Here is a 24,290-nt window from a genome sequence, read left to right on the forward strand (position 1 = left end):
CTACTGCTGTGAGTAGCAGACAGAACCTGAAGAAGACTGCAAGCCATAAAGTTGAAATGTCATGCCAGAAAGACACTATAACTGGTAGAGACCCAAGTATTCAACATGATATCATACTGTTGATAAAATAAGTCAACACTTCAAGCTAGTTACAGTGGAACTTGGAGAGCACATGCAGTTTTAGCCATAAGTTTTGAGAAAAATCTAGCATTTGCTTGTATCATTGAGACTTTTGCTCCATGTACTTTGAGTATTACATTACTGTTTCATTAATACTGAACTGGTCCCAAATTAGCATAAAGTTAGCATAAGGAGTCATAAATATCTTCAGTGTTGTTTTGACAAATCAAGTCAAAGCAAATACGTCACAGCTTTCTTTTTCAGAAAATAAGGTGCGTAATAAATTTGATTTATCTACTGATTTTGTTACTATTGCAACTAAAGACAGTTTTTGTACTTCAGCTTTTCAGAAGAAAGTAAATTTATTGAAAATTTATTGATTGGTTTTCAGCTTTGTACATACTACCACTTAATAACATCTTTTGTCCTTGCTTCAGCTGTGTTGAAAACCAGTTGTCATGTATTCTACTATCAGTAATATAAATATGTCTTCAGTTACAGCACATATTTTGTCAGTCTCTTTTCTCAAAGCATTATACTGATTCATATTTAATCATCTGCACTTGAGGAACCACCATTTTCAAGTTCATGAGGATTCTCATAAGCTTCTTCATGGTAGTCATCCAGTTACAAAACTGAGATCAGAAATACCATTTTGTGCAGCCATGTACTTTTTGTGAGCTGTAAAACAAAACTTAAATTAATTTGCATATTTGAGATTTTTCATACTTGCTGACACAGGAAATATTCCAAACCTCCAATAAATCAATTATAACAATCAAAAACACACAACATGAAAATATTTTTTTAGAAAAAAAAAGAACTGGCTCCTGAGCAATAAGTACATTAGCCCAGTTTAGGGAACTGTTGCACCCATCTCCCAGTGGTAAACCTTTGAAAGTCAACCTTCCAAGTACTGGAAGGAAAACCACAGGTAAAGTACAGCAAACTAGAGTAAACATATGCATGTTCTTTACATCCTGTTCAGATGCATGTGTGAAATGTTGTTAATCAGAGGCAGTCACAGAACTGAAAACATTACAAATAGTAATGGAAGTAGATCTTACCTGTGATAAGACTCTCATCACGATAAACAACAAATTCTGTTTGATGTAGTCCTTAGAACATCTTCACTATGCTTGGCTGTAATTTACAGAAGAAAGGTGACTGTTGTCTTTTACTGAAGTCATGTGTAAGGAATCACCTGTAAGTAATTAATAACTAAATTTTCTTTCCTCCTGAGATTAAATCATCATATTAGGCTACAACAACATATGAGGTCTGTTCAAAAAATTCCCAAACTTTGTCTACAAAATTTTTCTATGCTTACCTTTTACTTATTGTGCATGGCCTCCCTTGAAAAATTCCCCTCTACGAATGATGCACTGCTCCCAACATTGTTCCTACTTCCAAAAGTGGTCTTGGTGTGACTCTTGGTAATCAACTGAGGCACCACTGGTGAAGTTTATTTCAATCTCATCTGTCATTGCAAATCTTCATCCTTTCAATTGGGTTTTCAAATTTGGAACTGAAAAACCATCTTCAGGGGCAAGGTCTGGAGTGTATGGAGGATGAGACAGCACAGTGATTTTGTTTTTTGTGCAATAATCATACACCAACAGGGATGAATGTGCAGGTGCATTATCATGATGTAAGAGCCATAAACTGTTTAACCACATTTCAGGTCGTTTACTTCTCACATTTTTCACAGGCATTACAACATATCCTGATAGCACAACCGATTAACAGTTCATCCCTGTGCCATGAATTCATGATGAACTAATACTTCAAAGTCAAAGAAAACTATTAGCATGGCTTTGACATTTGACCTCACCTGACTTGCTTTGTTTGGTCTCGGAGAACCTTTACTGACCCATTGTGAAGATTGAACCTTGGTCTTGACATCATAACTGTAGACACACATTGCATCATCAGTTATGATTCTCTTAAGGAACATCTTGTTACCTTTCACACCATCCAAAGCTCTTCACAGCCTGCAAGGAGAACATCTTTCTGGTCTTGATGCTTGCGCCATGGGACAACCTTGGTGGCAACATGGACGCACTCCAAGATGCTGTGCAAGGATTTCACAGCATAAAACAACTATAATGTTACATTCTTCTGTATTCCCTAGGACATACAGTGTTCAATTGGCAGGCACGAGTTTGTTGACATTCATGACATGAGTGTTGGAGGTAGTCATCGAAGGGTGTTCTGAACAAAGGTCATCTTTAACTTCTGTGCAGCTATTTTTTAAACCATTGAACTATTCATAACACTCAGTATGGCTTAAGCACTCATAACTATAGACTTCCTTCATCCTTTACTGTGTCTCTGTAAAGGTTTTCTTGAGTTTCATGCAAAATTTAGTGGAGATGATTGCTCCTCTAACTCTGTGACCTCAAAATTCGCAAACTGTGAAATACAGTGCTCTATTCAATACAGCACAGAATAATAACTAACAGACATACAACACTGAAACTTCTGGCAGTTACACATTAAACAAAAGGCATGTGCAGGGTTGCCAGCCATATTTTGCTCCAGCACACCATTGGTGCAAATTTATAAAGGTTCCGGAACTTTTTGAACAGATCTTGTAGTTATTGCAATCAGCAAAGCAGGCAGCATATAGCACACAATTTCTTAAAAACAAAGTCCTAACGAAATATAACAGTGGAAAATCTAAGATGGAATGAAACAATATTATGAAAAGGAAAGTTGCTACTCACCATATAGCAGAGATGCTGAGTCACAGATAGGCACAACAAAGAGACTGTCACAAAAATGGTTCAAATGGCTCTGAGCACTATGCGACTTAACTTCTGAGGTCATCAGTTGCCTAGAACTTAGAACTAATTAAACCTATCTAACCTAAGGACATCACACACATCCATGCCCGAGGCAGAATTCGAACCTGCGACCGTAGCGGTCGCTCGGCTCCAGACTGTAGCGCCTAGAACCGCACGGCCACTCTGGCTGGCAGACTGTCAAAAATTAAGCTTTCAGCCAGTAAGGCCTCCACCCAAAACCAATGACAGACACCAGCACATACACATGAAAATGCAACTCACACACACATGACTGCAGCTTCAGGTAACTGATGCCACACTGCAAACAGCAGCAGCAGTGCATGATAGGAGTTGTGACTGGGTGGGGGTAAGGAGGGAGCTGGGGCAGGTAGGGGAAGGGATATTAGAGTAGGGATGGCGGACAGTGCAGTGCTGCAGGGGAGCGCACAGGGTTGAGGTGGAGAGAGGGTGTAGGGCAGTTATGAGCAGACATGAGGTTAGACGGGGAGCAGGTAGAGGTGGGCATGGGTGAGGGGAGGGAGGGTGGGGGTGGGGGGTGGGGAAGGATAGCAGAAATGGAGAGATGTAAAAAGACTGGGTGCAATGGTGGAATGAGGGCTGTGAAGTGCTGGAATGGGAACAGGGAAGGGGCTGGATGGGTGACAACAATGGCTAATGATGCCACAGTGACCCCATTTCAGAAATCCAGCAGGATCTCCAGTCACTCCTCAAATCATTAGGCCCATCACAGAACCTTTCCCAAGACTCCGTCTCTCTGTTCACCCCTACCACTCCCCTCACTCCTACCTTCTACATGTCTCCTAACCACCCAGGATGCCCAATTGTGGCCAATTACTGTGCTCTTGTAGACCAACACCTTGAACCTATTACCCAGAATCTTTTCTCTCGAAAAAAAAAAAAAAAAAAAAAAAAAAAGATACTAACCATTTCCTTCATTCACTCTCCACAGTTTCTGTCTCTTTACCACATAGTGCCCTGCTCCACACTGTTGATGCCACCTCCCTTTACACTAACATCCCTAATGCCCATGGCCTTACCACTATTGAACACTTCCTTTCCCAATGTCTGATAATTTCCAAACCAACAATCTCCTTCCTAGTCACCATGACCAACTATTTACTCACTCTCAATTACTTCTCCTTTGAAGGCATTACCTACAAACTAACCCAGGGTACAGCAATGGGCACCCACATGCCACCATCCTATGCCAATCTATTCATGGGTCATCTAGAGGAATCCTTCCTAAACACCCAGAATCCTAACCCCTCATCTGGTTCAGATTCATTGATGACATCTTTGCAATCTGGATTGAGGGTGAGGACACCCTATCCACATTCCTCCAGAACCTCAACAACTTCTCCCCCATTTGCTTCATCTGGTCCTAGTCAACCCAACAAGCCACCTTCCTAGATGTTGACCCCCATCTCAAAGATGGTTACATCAGTACTTCTGTCCATATCAAACCTACTAACTGCCAGCAACACCTCCACTTAAACAGCTGCCACCCATTCCATACCCAGAAGTCCCTTCCTTCCAGCTGTGGTCATAGCATCTGCAGTGACAAGTGGCTCATCTCAAAATATACCAACTGTCACACTGAAGCCTTTACAGACCTTAGTTATCCTCACAACCTTGTACTAAAACAAATCTCTTGTGCCTTATCTTTCAGACTTCCACCACCTCCCAAAGTCCCAACATCCGGCCACAGAGGAGCTTTCCCCTCGTAACTCAGTGCCACCCAGGACTGGAGTAACTGAATTACATTCTCCACCAGGGTTTCAACTACCCCTTGTCATGCTGTGAAATGAGAAACGCCCTTTCTAAAATCCTTCCCAACCCTCCCACAGTGGTATTCTGCCATTCACTGAACATAGACAATATACTCATCCATCCCTGCACCACCCCTGCTCCCAACCCCTTACCTCATGCCTCGTTCCCCTGTAATAGACCTAGATGCAAGACCTGTCCTATACATCTTCCAACCACCACCTACTCCAGTCCAGCCACAAACATCACCTGTCCCATCAAAGGCAGGGTACCTGTGAAACCAGTTGTGTGATTTACAATCTAAGCTGCAACCACTGAGCTGCATTCTTTGTGGGCACGACAACCAACAATCTGTCTGTCTGCATGAATTGCCACTGACAAACTGTGGCCAAGAAACAAGTGGGCCATCCTGTTGCTGAGCATGCTACCAAACATGACATCCTTCATTTGCTTCACAGCCTGTGCCATATGGATCCTTCCCACCAACACCAGTTTTTCCGAATTGCGCAGGTGGGAACTTTCCCTGCAATACATCCTACATTCCTGTAACCCTCCTGGCCTCAACCTTTGTTAGTCATTGTCCCTGCCCATTCAGCCTCTTCCTTGTTTCCCATTCCAGCACTACACAGCCATCATTCCACCATCACATCCAGTCTTTTTACTTATCTACTTTTCTGCTAACCCCCTCCCCACCCCAGCGTCCTCCTTACCCCCACCCAGTCACCACTCCCATCATGCACTGGTGCTACTGCTCAAAGTGTGGCATCAGTTGCTTGAGACTGCAGTCATGTGTGTGAGAGCTGCATTTGTATGAGTGTGTATTTGTGTGTGTGTGTGTGTGTGTGTGTGTGTGTGTGTGTGTGTGTGTGTGTGTGTATCTGTTGTCTATTTTTGATGAAGGCTTTACTGGCCAAAAGCTTTATTTGTGACAGTGTTTTTGTTGTGCCTATCTGTGACTCAGCACCTCTACTATATGGTGAGTAGCAACTTTCCTTTTCATAATATTGTAACAAAATATAAATATTTTACCCTTGGTTTCTATTTTATGTGACACATTTTAGGTGAACTGGGGGGACATATACACATTTGCAATAAAGTGGCACTTTCTGACAGCTTTCTGAAAAATATATGCTACTACTACAATCACTGATGAAAAAGTAAATGTAAGAAATTAATATAATGAGGGAAACATATGTGAGCACAGGTGTGAGCACACACTTGTGTGTGTGCATGTGCATGGGGCACATGCACGTGCCTGCAAGTACACGTTGTGCAACTTGAGACTTGACAGATTATCTATAACAAAAAATAAAAGAAAAAGTGTGATTATATACATTGTTTTTCCATGTTCACATAGTAAGGAGAGCCTCATTGATGTGGAACATGTCAGAATGCAGATCTTTCTAGATAACTTATCTCCTTTTTATTGTGTGGGCTTTACTCAGTCACATAATGCAACATTATTTTTAGAAACTGATAATTAGAACTCTGGTTTTTGTGACAACTTTTTTGAGTGCACAACCACTTTGTATCATATTCACCAACGTTTATGTCACTTTTCTAAATGGACTCCATTACAGTGGATCAGTACCCAATTCAGATCTGAAATTAAATGACATGTTGTGAGGCTAGGGTCTCCCATTGGGTAGACGGTCACCTGGCGCAAGTCTTTTGAGTTGACGCGATTAGGCGACTTGCACGTCAATGGATGATATGATGATGATGAGGACAACACAACACCCAGTCCCTGAGTCGAGAAAATCTCTGACCCAGCCAGGAATTGAAACTGGACCCCTTTGCATGGCATTTTGTTGTGCTGATCACTCAGATATCAGGGCAGACTTATATGTTGATATTTATTCATTTCATAATACATGAACCAAGCCTTGCAGTTAGTAGAATTATAGAAAACTCCCAGCAAGAATGCTTGACAAGGTACTGATAAAAACTTTTTGTAACATTTTTATAAACTGTTAATTGTTGCAGTTATGACAACAACAGTTTGATAGTACAGTATCTGTGTATACTGTTTCATTAACTTCATAAGATGCAGTTCGTTGCTGCCCTTACGTCTGCAAAATTATGCAGATTGCTCTTATAGGTAACCCAAAATTCTAAAACCAGTATTCATTCATCATTTCCAGCACAGTGGGTTGATGTCGGTTTGTGAGAGGTTTCAGCATCTTGTAACTGGCTTTCCAAACCAGTCACATTGGAACTCTGACAGCATGTGCAGTTTCAACAACAGTTGGGAGAAGCATCTAGCATCTGCTTGTACCATTGAAACTTTTGCTCCATGTACTTTGAGTGTTACACCCCTGTTTCACTAATAATGAACCAGTCCCAAATTAACATAAGGAGTCATACAAATCTTTTAGTGTTGATTTGGCAAATCAATTCAAAGAAAATATTTTGCATTTTTCTTTTTTGGAAAACTAGGTTCATAACACGTTTGGTTTATCTACTGATTTTGTCACTTTTGTAATTACAGACCATTTTGTACTTAGGCATTACAGAAGAAAGTAAATTTATTGATTGGTTTTCAGCTTCATACATGCTGCCACCTAATAACATCTTTTGCCCTTGCTTCTGTTGTGTTGAAAACCAGTTGCTATATATTGTACTGGCACTAATATAAATATGTCTTCAGTTACGGTGCACATTTTGCTAATTTCAGTTCTCAAAGCGTTATACTGATTTATCTTTAATCATTTTCACTTGAGGAACCACCATTTTCAAGTTCATGATGATTCTAGTAAGCTTCTTCATGGTAGTCATCCAGTACTAACAAAACTGATTTCAGAAATACCATTTCATGAAGCCGTGTACTTTTTGTGAACTGTGAAACAAGGCATAAACTAATTCTCAGATTTGAGCTTTCTCGTAGTTGCTGACACTAAAAATATTTCAGACCTTCAATAAATCAAATACAACAGTTAAAAACACACAACATGAAAATATTAAAAAAAGAAAACTGGCCCCTCAGCAATAAGGACTTGTGTAGGGAACTGCATGTCAGCCTCCCAAGTACTGGAATGGAAACCATGTTTAAAGTATAGCAACTAGAGTAAACAATTTTTGTGTGCTTAACATCCTGTTCAAATACATGTGTGGAATGCTGTTAATCAGAGACAAACAGTTACTGAACTGAAAATGTTACAAACAGTAATGGAAGTAGATCTTACCTCTGATAAGACTCTCCAGTTCATTCTCATCTTGATAATCAACAAATTCCGTTGGATGTAGTCCTTGGAACATTTTCACAATGCTTGGCTTTAGTTTATAGAAGAAAAGTGGCTGTTGTCTTTTACTGAAGTCATGTGTAAGGCGGTCAACCACCTGTAAGTAATTAATAATAATAACTTTTTTTTTTTTTTTTTTTTTTTTTTTTTTTTTTTTGAGGTTAGGTCACTGGTATACTATGTTATCACATTAGGCTACAACAATGTATTTATAGAGCATGATTACATACAAAAAGCATGATTAAATACACTGTTTTTCCATGTTCACATAGTAAGGAGATCCTCATCAATATGGAACACATCAAAATAGATAACTTGTCTCTCTTTTCTTGTGTGGAACAGGTGTTACCACTTCAGCAAGGCCATTGGCCATGCCTGTGGCTTTTGTTAGGTTGGTGTGTTTACTATTGATCCACTGCCACATCCAGATCTGATATTTCATTGTGTTCATAGTATCAATTGCTAAAAAATGCTAGCAAGCCTAATTTTCCATGAAGGTAGGAATGAAAAGTCAGGGTTGATCATTATTACTAGCATTCATGAGGCTGCTTCACTGGGGATGGCAGTAAACATTGTGTAGCCTCAGTCACCAACAAGTACTTCGGTACTAATACAGTACTTTGTCTCTGTACTCACATGCTCCGCGTCCATCAATACTAGTCCATGACTCTCAGTAAAGCGGAGTTGACCACACCTCTCAATCCTCTCGCAAAATCAAAAATAGAGTTAATTAACAACCAACACTAGATTTAGCATGAAATGTTAGTAAATGAGATATTTATATTGTACTGGCCCAATACATCGTCATGATGAATGACACTTGCAACAACAACCAAAACAGTGGTGTGTATAACAACGCAGCTAGAGAGTCACACACTCAAACAAGTTTTATTAAAGACTAGCTTATGTATTGTGTATTGAATTGGGCACCTAGAAACAATGGAGAGTCTTCATCCTGCTGTAGCCCTCAGTGGTTCACAACCCTACAACAGGCCACAGCAGTCAACCCAGCCCACCGCCGCCCCACGCCGAATCCACGGTTATTGTGCAGTTCAGCCCCCAGTGGATCCTCCTCAGATCATCTCTTACCAGTCGAGTGTAACCCCAAATGTTTGCGTGGTAGAGTAATTATGGTGTATGCTTACATGGAGACAGTGTATGTGCAACAATTGCCAATATAGTGCAAATGAGACGGAATAAGGGGAACCAGCCAGAATTCACCAAGGCAGATGGAAAACTGCCTTAACAACTATCCACAGCCTGGACGGCACACCAGACCTTGACACAAATCCGCTGGGCAGATTTTTGTCAGGGACCGGCACACCTTCCTGCTCGAGAAGCAGCACATTAGACAGCACGGCTAGCCGGGTGGGCAACGATTAGCTTAGTACCCGGCATTACCTGGGTATGTATTTATTCCTGTCTTCTATTAATCCACCACCTTCTTCCACCTCTGTCTGTCCACCTCCTCCACCACCCACTCCCTGTTAATCTCCTCCTACCCCTCTCTCTATCCATCTCCTCCTGCCTCCTCTCTCTGTCAATCTGCCCCCTCCCCCTCTCCTCCCTGCCCCTTCTGTCCATCTGCTTCTTCACTCTCTATCTACATCCATCTTTCCCATCTTATTCCATCTTCTCTCACTCTCTTTGTCAATTTCTTCCTCCCACCTCTTTGTCAATATCCTCCTCCCCCTCCCCTTGTTAATCTCCCCCCTTTACATTCCTGTAACCATCTCCTCCTCTCCCCTCTCTCTGTCCATCTCCTACTCTTCCCTTTCTCTGTTCATTTCCTCCTCCCCTGCGCATGTTCATCTCCTCCTCCCCCATCTCTCTGCCTGCCCTCTTCCTCCCTCCGTGTCTGTCCACCCCCTCCTGTTCTCTTTCTCTGTGCATCTCACTTCCCCTCTCACTGTCCATTTCTCCCTGTCATATCTCTGTCCATCTCCTTGTCCTCCTATCTGTGCTTATCTCCTCCTCCCCCCTCACTGTGTGTCTGTCTGCTTGTCCTCCACACTCTGTCCACATTATCAAACTCACCTGAATAGGAGACTAGTGGTTCTTACCCCTACAGTACTTATTCCCAGACTATAATTAATATGTATACCACATTTGATTGAAATCGTTCCAGAGGTTTATGATGAGGTTGAGAAGAGGCACCCGAAACCTGAAGTTACTGGATTCTGCCCTGGGGAAGGAACTAACAATTGTGGAAGCTAGGCATTATTTCGAATTTTAAATGTGCCTGTCGGCAGTACCTGAAATTTTCTGGAATTTTGCCTGCCAATTACTTCTTCCAAATGTTTCACCAGTGCTACGATTCAAATGAGCCACTTCCAAGTTGAGTGCTACCTCAGCAACTACGGCTGTGGAGCTAGGTAAAAAAAAAAAAAAAAAAAAAAAAAAAAAATCCCCAGTGATTGATGTGGTGGTGAAACTGTAGTTACTCAAGTAATATGGATATGGTTCACAATAGTGAAGTTCATATTTGATCAAATAGCTGTGCACAAGTTATTTTCTTGAATGAATCTCTGTGAGACATTACATAAAAATTAGCAGTATTTGGGAAACTAAGATAAATAGTTGACATTATGGCAAAAGTAAAGCAAACTGCAATTTTGTTTAGATTAACAAATTGCTCTAAAAGTAGATTTCCTTTGAGTGTATGGAAAATAGAATGGCTGGGCATCACTAACCTTCAGGAGGCAAAATTTCAGTATTTCTGATAGACACAGTTGCATGGAAAAAAACTGTTACTTAGGTTTTGGATATGTTATTTCCTGTCTCAGGGAGGATGGAGGGATAGGTTTCGAAGGTGAGGAAGGTTGGCAGGTTACTCTGATCCCAGTTGGAGAGGAACCCACCTGCTGAGATGATGGGATGAGACAATGATAAAGGGTGAGGCATCTGAGAGAATAGGAGGTTAATGATGTTCCATGGTAAACACTGTACCAGCCAACTGAAATTCAGATCTGATAGAAGGACAGGATGAGAAGTGGATACGTAGTGTGACTAAGATCGAAATAGAAAACGGATGAAGAAAAAACAAAAAGAGGGATGCTAAACAAGTTATAGAATAAATAAGGAGCTACAACAATAAAAAATAATACTACCAATGGAAATCAAGTTTTCAAAATTGTAATTACTGGGAGAGGGAGGACTGTCAGTAGAGCTACAGCCATAATGCTTGTGGTATGTGAGAATGTGGTGGGTGCAATTCAACAGTACAGGGAAAGTAGAGCTGAGTGGGAGAATTTAAATGGCCTGTGGTTCCTTGGGGCACTTAGATTCGTTAAGTTGCAGCAGTGAGCGTATTCAGCAACTGAACTGTGAGTACCCCAGGTTGGACAATTCTTCTGTGTCAAAGGCAAAATTTCAGGTGTTACCACCAGACATACTTAAAAATTACAAAAAATAGTACCTAGTTCTCACAACTGTTAGTGCGTTTCTTATGCAAAAACCTAGGAACCTAAAGTTCCAGGCACATTCTTCTCAATCTGGGACTTGAGTTGCCTACCATTTTATTCCAACCTTTCCCAACTTGTCCCTGTTTCCTCTGTAATAAAGAAACTAACATTTTTTAAAGTTAAGAACAATTTATTCAATTTTTACATGACAATCACACTAAGAATTATTCCTCCTGGAGTTAATAGATGGACAGCCACTCGGCCTCCTTGTAAATTTACAAACTGAAATTTAATTTTGAATGCAGGAGATGCCCATTGTGGTTAGCACTTATTCTCACACATCCTTCAGCGCTCCTTTTCAATTACACATTTGTGCTGGGTACTGTCATGTGACCTGCAGAAATTGAGGTGGTTCCCTAATTTGCAACCTCCACATGTATTGTCTTTATGCAAAGATAATACTCTTCAGTAATGTGGATTATTTGTTGTACACAGACTGGTATAAACAGTACCTAATAATTTACCAGTATCTGGTATGAAGCTAAGTGTGTCACCCACAATTTCTGTCCAAAAATTGATACCAAAGCAAATATAATGCCTCATTTCCACGATTATTTGAGGATTTATGTACATTTGCCCTCAGCTGGTTACTGCCTTAATTTATTATCCCACTCTGTGTGGATTGCACATAATGCATAATTAAAATGCAAGCCATGAACTCTGTCTCTTTGTTCACAGAAATTTACTAATGAAAGTATAAAATAATTTATTACCTTGGCTGCAGTGTAGTCTGACACAAATATATGTGAACAATTAATTACAACAGGCATATCATTCCTCATGCTGTGCTTCACCACCAAGTTGCGTACATATTCAACAGAAGGAAAAATAAGACACCTATCTGGAGTAAGCTCTAGATACTCAGTACCCTCTGCAGTCTGAAATGAATGAGAAGTTTATCATTAATGAGAATCTAGTTAACCTGTTAATATACTACAAGTAATTATTCATGGAAAAAAGCTACTGTCTTTATAGAAAGTACAAGAGTTATTACTTTTTGTATATGACATATTATTGTGTTACTTATCAGATAGACAAAAGTTTAGGTGTAAATGCAAATGTAAGATCATGTTAGACTCACCAGAAATAAAATGCCGCTGATAGATTTGAATTGGAACTTTGGAGAACAAATGTTATCTACAATAAAATCTTGCTTTGCATCACATACCAGAGCTACATTTACACCATATGTTCTTTCTTTTTCTGTCCTTCCCTTTCATTATAACATCCCAGAGCCTGAACATCCATCCATTTTATTGTTCCATTAATCTTCAGTTGCCTAAAAGACCTGTGTGCTTGTGTTCCTTTTGTGGTGTTTTCTTCTTCCATGTCATTCCTCTTCTGCCTCTGTTGTTTCATTTCCTATGACTTCTGGCTGTGTTAAATGTTATTACAACTTTTGTTCTTATCATTACATTATGTTCTTTGTTTATACTTATATTTTCATTCCTAGTTAAAATCTCTAAAGATTTCCTTTTTTCCCTATTAAAAAAAAAAAATCACTTAACTCCGCCCACACAGGCCATAAAGGCTCATGGTACTGACTGGCCACCTGGCCACCTTGCCATCCTCAGCCCACAGAGATCACCTGATGCGGATATGGAGGGGTATATGGTCTGCTCTCCCAGCCATATGTCAGTTTCTGAGACCGGACTCACTACTTCTCAATCAAGTACACTCCTGGAAATTGAAATAAGAACACCGTGAATTCATTGTCCCAGGAAGGGGAAACTTTATTGACACATTCCTGGGGTCAGATACACTCCTGGAAATTGAAATAAGAACACCGTGAATTCATTGTCCCAGGAAGGGGAAACTTTATTGACACAATCCTGGGGTCAGATACATCACATGATCACACTGACAGAACCACAGGCACATAGACACAGGCAACAGAGCATGCACAATGTCGGCACTAGTACAGTGTGTATCCACCTTTCGCAGCAATGCAGGCTGCTATTCTCCCATGGAGACGATCGTAGAGATGCTGGATGTAGTCCTGTGGAACGGCTTGCCATGCCATTTCCACCTGGCGCCTCAGTTGGACCAGCGTTCGTGCTGGACGTGCAGACCGCGTGAGACGACGCTTCATCCAGTCCCAAACATGCTCAATGGGGGACCGATCCGGAGATCTTGCTGGCCAGGGTAGTTGACTTACACCTTCTAGAGCACGTTGGGTGGCACGGGATACATGCGGACGTGCATTGTCCTGTTGGAACAGCAAGTTCCCTTGCCGGTCTAGGAATGGTAGAACGATGGGTTCGATGATGGTTTGGATGTACCGTGCACTATTCAGTGTCCCCTCGATGATCACCAGTGGTGTACGGCCAGTGTAGGAGATCGCTCCCCACACCATGATGCCGGGTGTTGGCCCTGTGTGCCTCGGTCGTATGCAGTCCTGATTGTGGCGCTCACCTGCACGGCGCCAAACACGCATACGACCATCATTGACACCAAGGCAGAAGCGACTCTCATCGCTGAAGACGACACGTCTCCATTCGTCCCTCCATTCACGCCTGTCGCGACACCACTGGAGGCGGGCTGCGCGATGTTGGGGCGTGAGCGGAAGACGGCCTAACGGTGTGCGGGACCATAGCCCAGCTTCATGGAGACGGTTGCGAATGGTCCTCACCGATACCCCAGGAGCAACAGTGTCCCTAATTTGCTGGGAAGTGGTGGTGCGGTCCCCTACGGCACTGCGTAGGATCCTACGGTCTTGGCGTGCATCCGTGCGTCGCTGCGGTCCGGTCCCAGGTCGACGGGCACGTGCACCTTCCGCCGACCACTGGCGACAACATCGATGTACTGTGGAGACCTCACGCCCCACGTGTTGAGCAATTCGGCGGTACGTCCACCCGGCCTGCCGCATGCCCACTATACGCCCTCGCTCAAAGTCCGTCAACTGCACATACGGTTCACGTCCACGCTGTCGCGGCATGCTACCAGTGTTAAAGACTGCGATGGAGCTCCGTATGCCACAGCAAACTGGTTGACACTGACGGCGGCGGTGCACAAATGCTGGGCAGCTAGCGCCATTCGACGGCCAACACCGCGGTTCCTGGTGTGTCCGCTGTGCCGTGCGTGTGATAATTGCATGTACAGCCCTCTCGCAGTGTCCGGAGCAAGTATGGTGGGTCTGACACACCAGTGTCAATGTGTTCTTTTTTCCATTTCCAGGAGTGTAGCTCCTCAGTTTCCCTCACATGGGGTGAGTCCACCCCACTTGCCAACAGACCGGATGGTCACCCGTCAAAGTGCTAGGCCAGTCTGACAGCACTTAGCTTCGGTGATGTGATGGGAATCGGCGTTACCACTGCGGTAAGGCCGTTGTCCTATATCCTCATGTAATGGGATGGACATGTTGATCAGCTATGTTGGAAATCTTTTCAGTGGGTGCATATTAGTCTGTGCAGTAGTTCACCTGGGTATCCTGTTTTGCAAATTTTATTCATAAATGAATCAGGTCTTGATAATTTTTTTCAGAATTTCACTCCTGAGTCATACACTCACTGTTCCGACTGAGATTAGCTTTCTCCATATTCTTTTTGAATCCTTCCATTTCAGTTCATTAGCATGTACTTCATTCCAAATTGTACTTGAATACATGTTTCTGACCATTTATTTAGAATAACCTAGAATCTCACTAATCATCTTTCATGTCTTTTCCTTTGTGAAATTTTTCCCTGTCAATGTCAAGGGTGTTGTAGTGTATGATATTAATTCTGGAAACTCAAAATTTAATTTTAAGTTTTATGTTAGTCTGAATACGTTTGATAGGTCAGTTTTATCAAGTGAAATGATGATAAGTCAAATTTCGAACTATAAATACTTACTTTCTTTGTCTCAATCATTATTTTTGGTCGTGCAACATTGTAAAGAATGAACACTACATTCAAACCAATTCCCACAAGGATTCCCAGTTCCAGTTGCAGTATCAGACACGCAAAAAGTGTTGCAAATCCAGGGATCAGATCATTTTCTGGAAAGAAGGAACATTTTCATTTTGCAGATTATGATCAGGCAATGAAAGCAATACAATATAGCATAATTACTTCACAGAGTCTGTTATGTAACCTAGAAAAAATCATGTAGCATTATCATCTGGCTAGCCCAAGGGATGGACAAGCTGCATATTAAGCAAAGTTTTCTTTCAGGGGAAACATACTGTATATATTTCTTCACACTGTATATTACATCTTAAGGATAACCAGATATCTGCTTAAATTACTATTTGTATTTGTGTTGCTGACTTCTTGAAAGAAGGGAAATAGTAAACACTCCTCCTCTTAAGTAACACAAAGGTGAAAATCTAGCTCAATGTCCCTTCCAACAGACAGACATAGCAGCAAACATGAAAAGAAAAATTCTTGTTTTATATAATTTATAATGTCAGGACAATTCTATTTCAGTCTCGGCAGTAGCAATTATGGTTGATGACAATTATGTAGGGTCACAGAGCATGAATCAAGGTACCAAAATGCTGTACAAAATTGAACAAATATGTCAAAAATGCTCTACTATAAAGTAGAGCATTTTGATTAAATTAACATATTATTGTTTTAAATTAGATTTTCACTTTTGTGTTGTTATTATTTAATGATTAAATAATTCCAAACTTTGGAGAACAGAGTCAAACATCAGTGGAAAGACTTTGATTTAAGGGTGGTTTCAGAGCAAAAGTTGCCTTTTTTCCATCCAGATGCTACCAGTTCTATTAAATAAATGTCTTGTGGCTAGGGCCTCACGTTGGGTAGACCGTTCGCCGGATGCAAGTCTTTCAATTTGATGCCACTTCGGTGACTTCCACATCAATGGGGATGAAATGATGATGATTAGGACAACACAACACCCAGTCCCTGAGCAGAGAAAATCTCCAACCCTGCCGGAAACTGAACCCGGGCCTTGAACATTGACATTCTGTCGCACTGACCCCTCAGCTACCGGGGGCGGACACCAGTTCTATTAGAAAGCAGATATCATTGTCTGCTTTATTGATCATAAAAATGTGTTTGACAGTTTTAAACATCACATACTTGTTTACCAGCTTAAACTCAATCAACATAATTGTACTACATCTACGTGACTAATCAGCAGTTCAGACTTAAATGCCTGGCACAGGGTTCTTCAAACCAACTTCGGACTATGTTCCTACTGTTCCACTCTATAACAGTGTGTGGAAAAAATGAATACTTAAATCTTCCCAAATGATCTCTGATTTCTCACATTTTATTATGATGGTCATTTCTCCCTTCACACTTTGGCAAACAATAAAGAATTTTCACATCCAGCAGAGAAAGTTGATGATTAAAATTTTTTGTGTAAAGATCACACGGCAATCAAAAAAACACCTTTGTTTATTGACTTCCATCCCAACTCACTTATCATATCTATTACACTTTCTCCCCTCTTCCTTGATAATACAAAACCAGTTGCCCTTCTTAGGACTTTTTGAATGTCCCCCATCAATCCTGTTTGGTAAGGATCCTATACTGCACAACAGTACTATAGCAGAGGATGGGAAAGTGTAGAATCAAACAGCACACATCAAAGACAGAGATAAAATTTCATATGACATCAGTATACTGAAAGGTTCCAGGAAAAACATATATCTTCTATGCTCTTAAAATTATGTTCTGAAACTATTTTTTTCAAAAAGTATTAGACAGTTTTGACAAAGTAACCAAAATCAGCGGTGTAGCTCATGCAAAACAAAGTGTCAACAGTGCAGAAGCATATTTATGTTCTGAGCACTGGGCAAATCCATCCTTATGTTCCAAAAGAGGGGCCACATTAGTTGACTGTATCTGCCAGTCTGCACACTTCAAGAGTTCTCGTTGCTATCTCTTTACTAAATCACAGGTCACCACAGTCTTCAGACACCATAGGTACAGTAAAAGTTCTTCATCCTCAGACATGTGTGACTGTATGATTACATGCAATGCCATTAAATTGTGGTCAGAAGGGGCACATCAGGTAGCAAAAATATCATTAAAAAGTGTGCTAGAAATGGTTGCAGCTCCTGCTAGCTACTCCAGTCATGCAAGAGAATAAAGAGAATAAAAGAGGTCAGGAGAAACATAGAAGTACTTCTTCAGTTCAGAACAGATGCAAAAGAAGCTGAGGAAAATTTTATATTTTCCTAATATTGACAAACAGATTGTCAGGGGACTGACAGATAATTACCACATGATACATGCTTCCCATCCAACCCAAATTCTCAGCCTGTCACACACAAGTAGCACCCCCATGCATTAGCCCCACTGCTCATAGGGTTTGCTAAGTTCCGCAGGAGTTCAGAAGATATGGTGCATCCAGACATGTCCAACACAACAGACACCGAATATCAGGAAATCAATATATTTATTCTTTGCTTATCATTTATAAGGAACTAAACAATAGTCATAATAACTTACTGAGATACATTGCAGAAACTAATATGTAGCATAGTGAATCACTTATTATTCAGCATTATTTCACAATTATGCATTAGATATAAACCTAGTTTATTAAATGTTGTGGAAAAGACATATACCCGTCAGTAGACATCAAAAATTTTTAGTTGTTTAATTGCTTAGCTTCATGTTCCTTGGGTCATTTGCATCATAAATCATAATGATAGGGAATAAGTCATTTTACATTCACATTAAAGACTAAATTTGTAATTATGACTATGAGCTGAACAGGGAAACATTCCATGTGGGAAAAATATATATAAAAACAAAGATGCTGTAACTTACCAAACAAAAGTGTTGGTATGTTGATAGAGACAATAACAAAGATTCCCCCTAAGGTAAGTAAAACCCACATCCTTTCATCTTTCCCTCTCCTTCCCTCTTTCCTGATGAAGCAACATTGGGTTGCGAAAGCTTGAAATTTGTGTGTGTGTTTGTGTGTTTTTTACTGTGTCTATCAACATACCATCGCTTTCTTGTTTGGTTTTTCAGTTTTCAAATTTTACTTTGCTTCCCGTCAGGCATTTTATATCAATGCTAAGTTATCAAAAGTTTTAGTTGCAGCATTGTGTATCCCCTTTTGTGCTAAAGACAGCCTTAAAATGGAGTAATGGGTGTCATTTTTCTTTCTGGCATTTCAGTTATGTAATTCATTGCTCCTTTTGACAGCAGCAGATTATTTACAGTAAACTTCATGAAACAGTACATGTACTGTGAGGCAGTAGTTAGAATGCTCAACACCTTAAACAAATGTCTACAAAATGAACATGAGTGAGCATCATATATAATTCTTACAACACGATTTTGAGCAATGAAGATGTTCTTCCTTAATAATGAGTTAACCCAGAATACTATTCTATACAACATTTTGATGAAAATATGTCTACTTACTGCCTTTGCTTTGATTCTAAGTGAGAATGTGACTGAACTAAGTTGTTTTAGGAGTTCCAAAATGTGTTTTTCCTAGTTTAAATTCTTGTCAATGTAGACACCTAAGTTTCCACACCATTTATTATTTCCTCACCATGTATTAAACTTATTATTGGTGTATTACCCATAGATGTGCAGATTTTAATATGCTGTGTCTTTTTTACTAACACATGATAATTCTGACTATTATCAGAGCTCCAATGGAAGAAAAATACCTTACTGCAATGTACACTAATTTGAAACACAATTCTGTGAACCTGTAAAACCCTAGGATATTATCAGCATTAGCTGTATTTGGCATATTGAAGAATAAGGATTCACTGGATGTGCAATGGTCCTAGTATGAGGATATTAATTTTTGGAGCCAATAATACAGTCTCACAGTAGGATTTGCTTTTCTTTATAAAAGCTTTCACCCTTGTCTCACAGTGCTTGTTACCTTCTTCTCTGATTTACTAGATAGTCAATATATAAAATCAAACATTTTAAACTAAAAAATTTGTTTGTTAATAGATTTCATATTGAGTTTAAGGTCATACTAAAGCTTGATATGAGGCATCCATATTAATGTCAAATACTGCTTTTCTAGCTTGACTAAACACGGGGAAGTTACTGTGTCAACCAAAAACTGACTCCCTGATCTTGTGAAGAACAATGCAAATTAATGAACATTTAGTCAAAGTGCATATTTTGTTCTCAGTAACTTGATCTTCCTGTCATTAGTTCTGTTTTCATCGCACATCATCTTTCTAGTTTTGTACTGATAAATTTACACCACTTCATTCATGTAGACAGATGGATTTAAGCTCTGGGTTTCATTTTTAATCAGATAAGTAATTCATGTATTGGTGATTATAATTGTAATTGTATGTCTTCCTCTGTGCATTGATAGATAAATTAACCATATGTTAGCATGTGAATACTTACTCTTTGTCTTCCAGATTGGGACAACAACTTTGACTTCAACCATAAATATCACAGCAGCTATGATTATGGCAGCAAGACATGATTTTGGTATAAAGCAGAAACAATCAGCAAAGAAAAGAAGAGATAAAATCACCAAAAGTCCTGTGAAGAAGAGAGAAAAAAAATTGCAGAAGACTGTCATCTCCATTTCACATTTATAAGTTAGTACTGGAGTACACAACAAACCCACACGTCTTATATAGTTACAAAACACTATTTTTAGTATTAAGTTATGACAATGATAAATAGAAGATTGTTAGGAACATCTTTTAATTTCCCATAGCGGTTTTCTATTTGTCTAAAATTTTCCATTTTTACACTTGTAAAAATAGTGCAAAACAATATCAGAACAATATCACATAAGTGAAAATGTCTAATTTTTCAATTCAAAACAAAATAAGTAGCCTACAGAAATGGAAAACTAAGATATTATTCAGTTTCAGTTTTGATTTTTGTACATTGTACCTTGAATGATATAAGCAAAAATACTCATTGTTTTACTTTGTGGAAATTTTGTCATCATCAGCTATGCAGCAACGACTGCCAGATGATGGTTTCATCCAAATATCTCCATGCACTATGGTATTTAACAATTGGCATCCATGTTGCTCCTCTGTTTTAGTTAACATCACCTACCCACCTTTAGATCATCTTCTCATTTTTTTTCTTCTTTCTTGAATCCACTGAAGAGATTCCAAGTACCATCTACCACTTATGTTCTTCGCTACACATCTTGATGTCTCCCATTATCATCATTATGAAGTCCTCCACTTCAGTTTGTTCTCCCATCCATCGACTTACTTTCTTTACTCACCTACTTAGTTATTGTCTTCAGTTGCACTAAATGCTAAAATTCATCAACTGACTCTATAAATCTGTGGCAGCTTAATATCTCTGAGTTTAGAATATGTTCTGTAAGCCTGTAACAATTACACAAGTTATTTATATTGTGCTCAGTGTGGTGACTGTGTCTCTGTGGTGTGTCACTATTCTGCTATCCCACCTCCAGTACCCCATTCCTCCCTGTGGTGACCCTGAATTTCCACACTGTGCTGCAATTTTGCTTTTAATCTGAAAATCTGCCACATTGATTAGACCATCGAGAATGCTGCCATCACAAACAGTACAACCTCACTGCTTTTTGGCAATGTTGATATCTCTCAACAAGTGCCTGTGAATTCCATAAACATTCTGTGTGCAAAATTGCTAAATGTTTGCAAAGACTTGGATGATACAACAGTGCTGAAAGACATAGCAACAATGCCTCATTTTTGCACCAGCTCTCGTCATCACTGATGTGAAGCAGCAAACTGTGCCATGACGAGTGCCAAATTTACTGAGTGACTTCATAATAAACATTCCACATTTTACATCGAGTGAATCTATTCCCAGTACTTGTGATAAAAGTGCTGCAGAGAATCACAATAAACAATAGCCATCTGCCTTGGTCACAAATGTTAATCTAAGTGCCTTCGATCTTTGCACAGGAAAAGTCATCACGTGTTCCACCACTAGTCATTATGAGTGTTACGACACTTGCTTCTACAACCTGAACTGTAAGGACAAATCCCACAATGCCATTACAGTTGAACAACAATGACCCACATCATATCACTCCATCATTCTGTTTCATCACCCATCAACCAGCAGACCATGGGATTGAGGTTTACATGATCTTTCAGTACCTGTGCGTTCCAATTTTCCAATTCCAGTTGTAGTGGTTCATGTCATGTGAGAGTAAAAGATATGTGGCTGAACAAATATTATTTGAAGTGTACTTGCGTGCAACTAATTGCAAAGAAACAGCATTATTGCTGACACTCTTTCTGTTCCTTGAACTAAGAGAGCTTTGGTTTGATGTTAACCATTTTGAAAAGATGTAGTCTAGCTTGTAATCTTAATGAGTGTGAATGAACATATTATGGCTTAAGAGAGCAGAGATTGTTGTGAGACCACCATCTTTAATTGAAAGGCATTTTCTGTTCTTAAACCAACTTCTCAGCAGCATAAACAAGGTTTATTCTCCATCTTATGGTTTCACATTTTCAGATATTTAAGCATGCCTACGAGACATTTCTTTGGACTAGTTAAGCTTGAACCTGTAAACTGTATATGGTCATTAATGTAAAGACTTTTAAACAAATCTGCTTCAATGGACAGGCTTCCACAGAAAGGAGAATTGGACCGTAGTTAATGTAGACTAAGATTCTTACAGATTTAGCTCACAGTTTGATGGCCAGCAAAGACATTGAGAACAGCTTACAGTCAGCATGTGGCAGCAGATCTCTAGTGTACCTTGCACAATCCACTGAACATAAACATCATCTCATGAGATCTGTTTGGTTATTTATTCATTTCAAAGATCTACACTCTTTTCTTAGAGAGACTGATTACTAAAGAACAAATTCCTTGAATCCATAATAATAATAATAATAATAATAATAATACTTAAATCAAAGCAGTAATTAAATGAATAATAATAGTAATAGTAATAGTAATAATAATAATAATAATAATAAACCCCGTGGAGGCCCGGGAAAAGAATAGGCCTCCGGTATGTTCTGCTAGTCGTAAAAGGCGACGAAAAGAACAAACCACTAATAGGGCTAACCCCCCTTTTAGTGTGATTACTTGGTTCAGGACAGAACTAAAGAAGCCTCGGACAAGCGCCATCATGGTCGGGGACGACGCTTGAACCCTATGCCCGCCCACAATGGTAACGACACTACTAGCCACACGGAAAATGATTTAAATCCAAATAGAGGTGTTTTGCTGGATATGCTTCCTGCAACCACCCTAGAAGGAAAACAAAGACAGAGGATGAGATGGTCAGATGAAGTCAATCGACACCTCATGTTCTGTTATTACCAAGCAACAAACCTAGGAAGCAACACAACTGGATACAGATCACAAGTATACACAACATTTATTACCAGATACCCAGAATTAAAATTTTTAACAGAACAACGTCTAGCTGATCAGATTCGTGTAATAATAAAAAATAACAGGATACCCCAGTCAGAATTAGAAAACATCAAACAACAAGTACAACAAATACTGGAACAAAATAATGTGCAATCAGAAGAAGAAGAAAATACAGTAATTGACTCAAACATCCCAGAGCAAACAAACAAAGAACAACATGCATCAATTAAACAATCAGAGGAAAACGAAATCTTAAGACAGTCACCAACACAAGCACAAATAGAACATGAAGTGACACACATGTTAAATATAGAAGAAAAATTTCAGTTGACATATATAGAATACAAAGACACAAATACAGACATTAGACCATTCTTGCATAGACCACCAAATAGCCCACAAGTCGAAACAACAATAAAAACTATCAACACAATCATACACAACAAAATAAATGAATACACAACTATGGAAGAGTTACAATTACTGGTTCATGTAGGAGCACTCACTACACCAAATATACACACTAGGCAGAGATCAGAACGAACCAACACACAGAAGAAACCCACAAAACGAGCATGGCAACACAGGCTACAGATCAGAATAGAAAAACTGAGAAAAGACATCTGACAACTAACACAATTTATAAGAAATGAAATATCAGACAAAAAAGGAAAAAGGTTAGGTAAAATCTCACAACAAGAAGCAATAGAGCAGTTAGACGAAAAGAAGCAGAAACTACAAGCTTTGGCCAAACGACTTAGAAGATACAAAACAAGTGAAAATAGAAGGAAACAAAACCAAACATTCAACACCAACCAAAAGAAATTTTACCAAACAATAGATAACACACACATAAAAATAGACAATCCACCAAACATAACAGACATGGAACACTTCTGGAGCAGCATATGGTCAAACCCGGTACAACATAACAGGCATGCACGGTGGATACAAGCAGAAACAGACACATACAAGATGATACCACAAATGCCTGAAGTGATAATTTTGCAACATGAAGTCACCCAAGCAATTAATTCTACTCACAATTGGAAAGCCCCTGGAAAAGATAAAATAGCAAATTTCTGGCTAAAGAAGTTCACCTCAACACATTCACATCTAACTAAATTATTTAACAGTTACATTGCAGACCCATACACATTCCCTGATACACTTACACATGGAATAACGTATCTGAAACCTAAAGATCAAGCAGACACAGCAAACCCAGCTAAATATCGCCCCATAACATGCCTACCAACAATATACAAAATATTAACTTCAGTCATTACACAGAAATTAATGACACATACAACACAGAACAAAATTATCAATGAAGAACAAAAAGGCTGTTGCAAAGGAGCACGAGGATGTAAAGAGCAACAGATAATAGATACAGAGGTGACATATCAAGCTAAAACTAAACAAAGGTCACTACACTGCGCATACATTGATTACCAAAAAGCTTTTGATAGTGTACCCCACTCATGGTTACTACAAATATTGGAAATATACAAAGTAGATCCTAAATTGATACAGTTCCTAAACACAGTAATGAAAAATTGGAAAACCACACTTAATATCCAAACAAATTCAAATAATATCACATCACAGCCA

The 24,290-nt window shown here is 39.5% G+C and overlaps 1 protein-coding gene across 1 annotated transcript in view; it reads right to left on the bottom strand.

Moving 5' to 3' along the window:
- Positions 1-739: 739 nt before the first annotated feature.
- Positions 740-24,290, bottom strand: part of LOC126456467 (sodium-independent sulfate anion transporter-like) — a 65,142-nt gene continuing 41,591 nt past the window's right edge. The window contains exons 7-11 of the mRNA XM_050092218.1: positions 19,713-19,853; positions 15,237-15,382; positions 12,117-12,281; positions 7,883-8,036; positions 740-801 (exon numbers count right to left, since the gene is read on the bottom strand). Of these exons, the coding sequence (XP_049948175.1) occupies positions 740-801; positions 7,883-8,036; positions 12,117-12,281; positions 15,237-15,382; positions 19,713-19,853 (668 nt within the window). The remainder of the gene's footprint in view (positions 802-7,882; positions 8,037-12,116; positions 12,282-15,236; positions 15,383-19,712; positions 19,854-24,290) is intronic.

The sequence above is a fragment of the Schistocerca serialis genome, chromosome 2 (genome assembly GCF_023864345.2).
Source record: "Schistocerca serialis cubense isolate TAMUIC-IGC-003099 chromosome 2, iqSchSeri2.2, whole genome shotgun sequence".
Lineage (NCBI taxonomy): Eukaryota > Metazoa > Arthropoda > Insecta > Orthoptera > Acrididae > Schistocerca > Schistocerca serialis.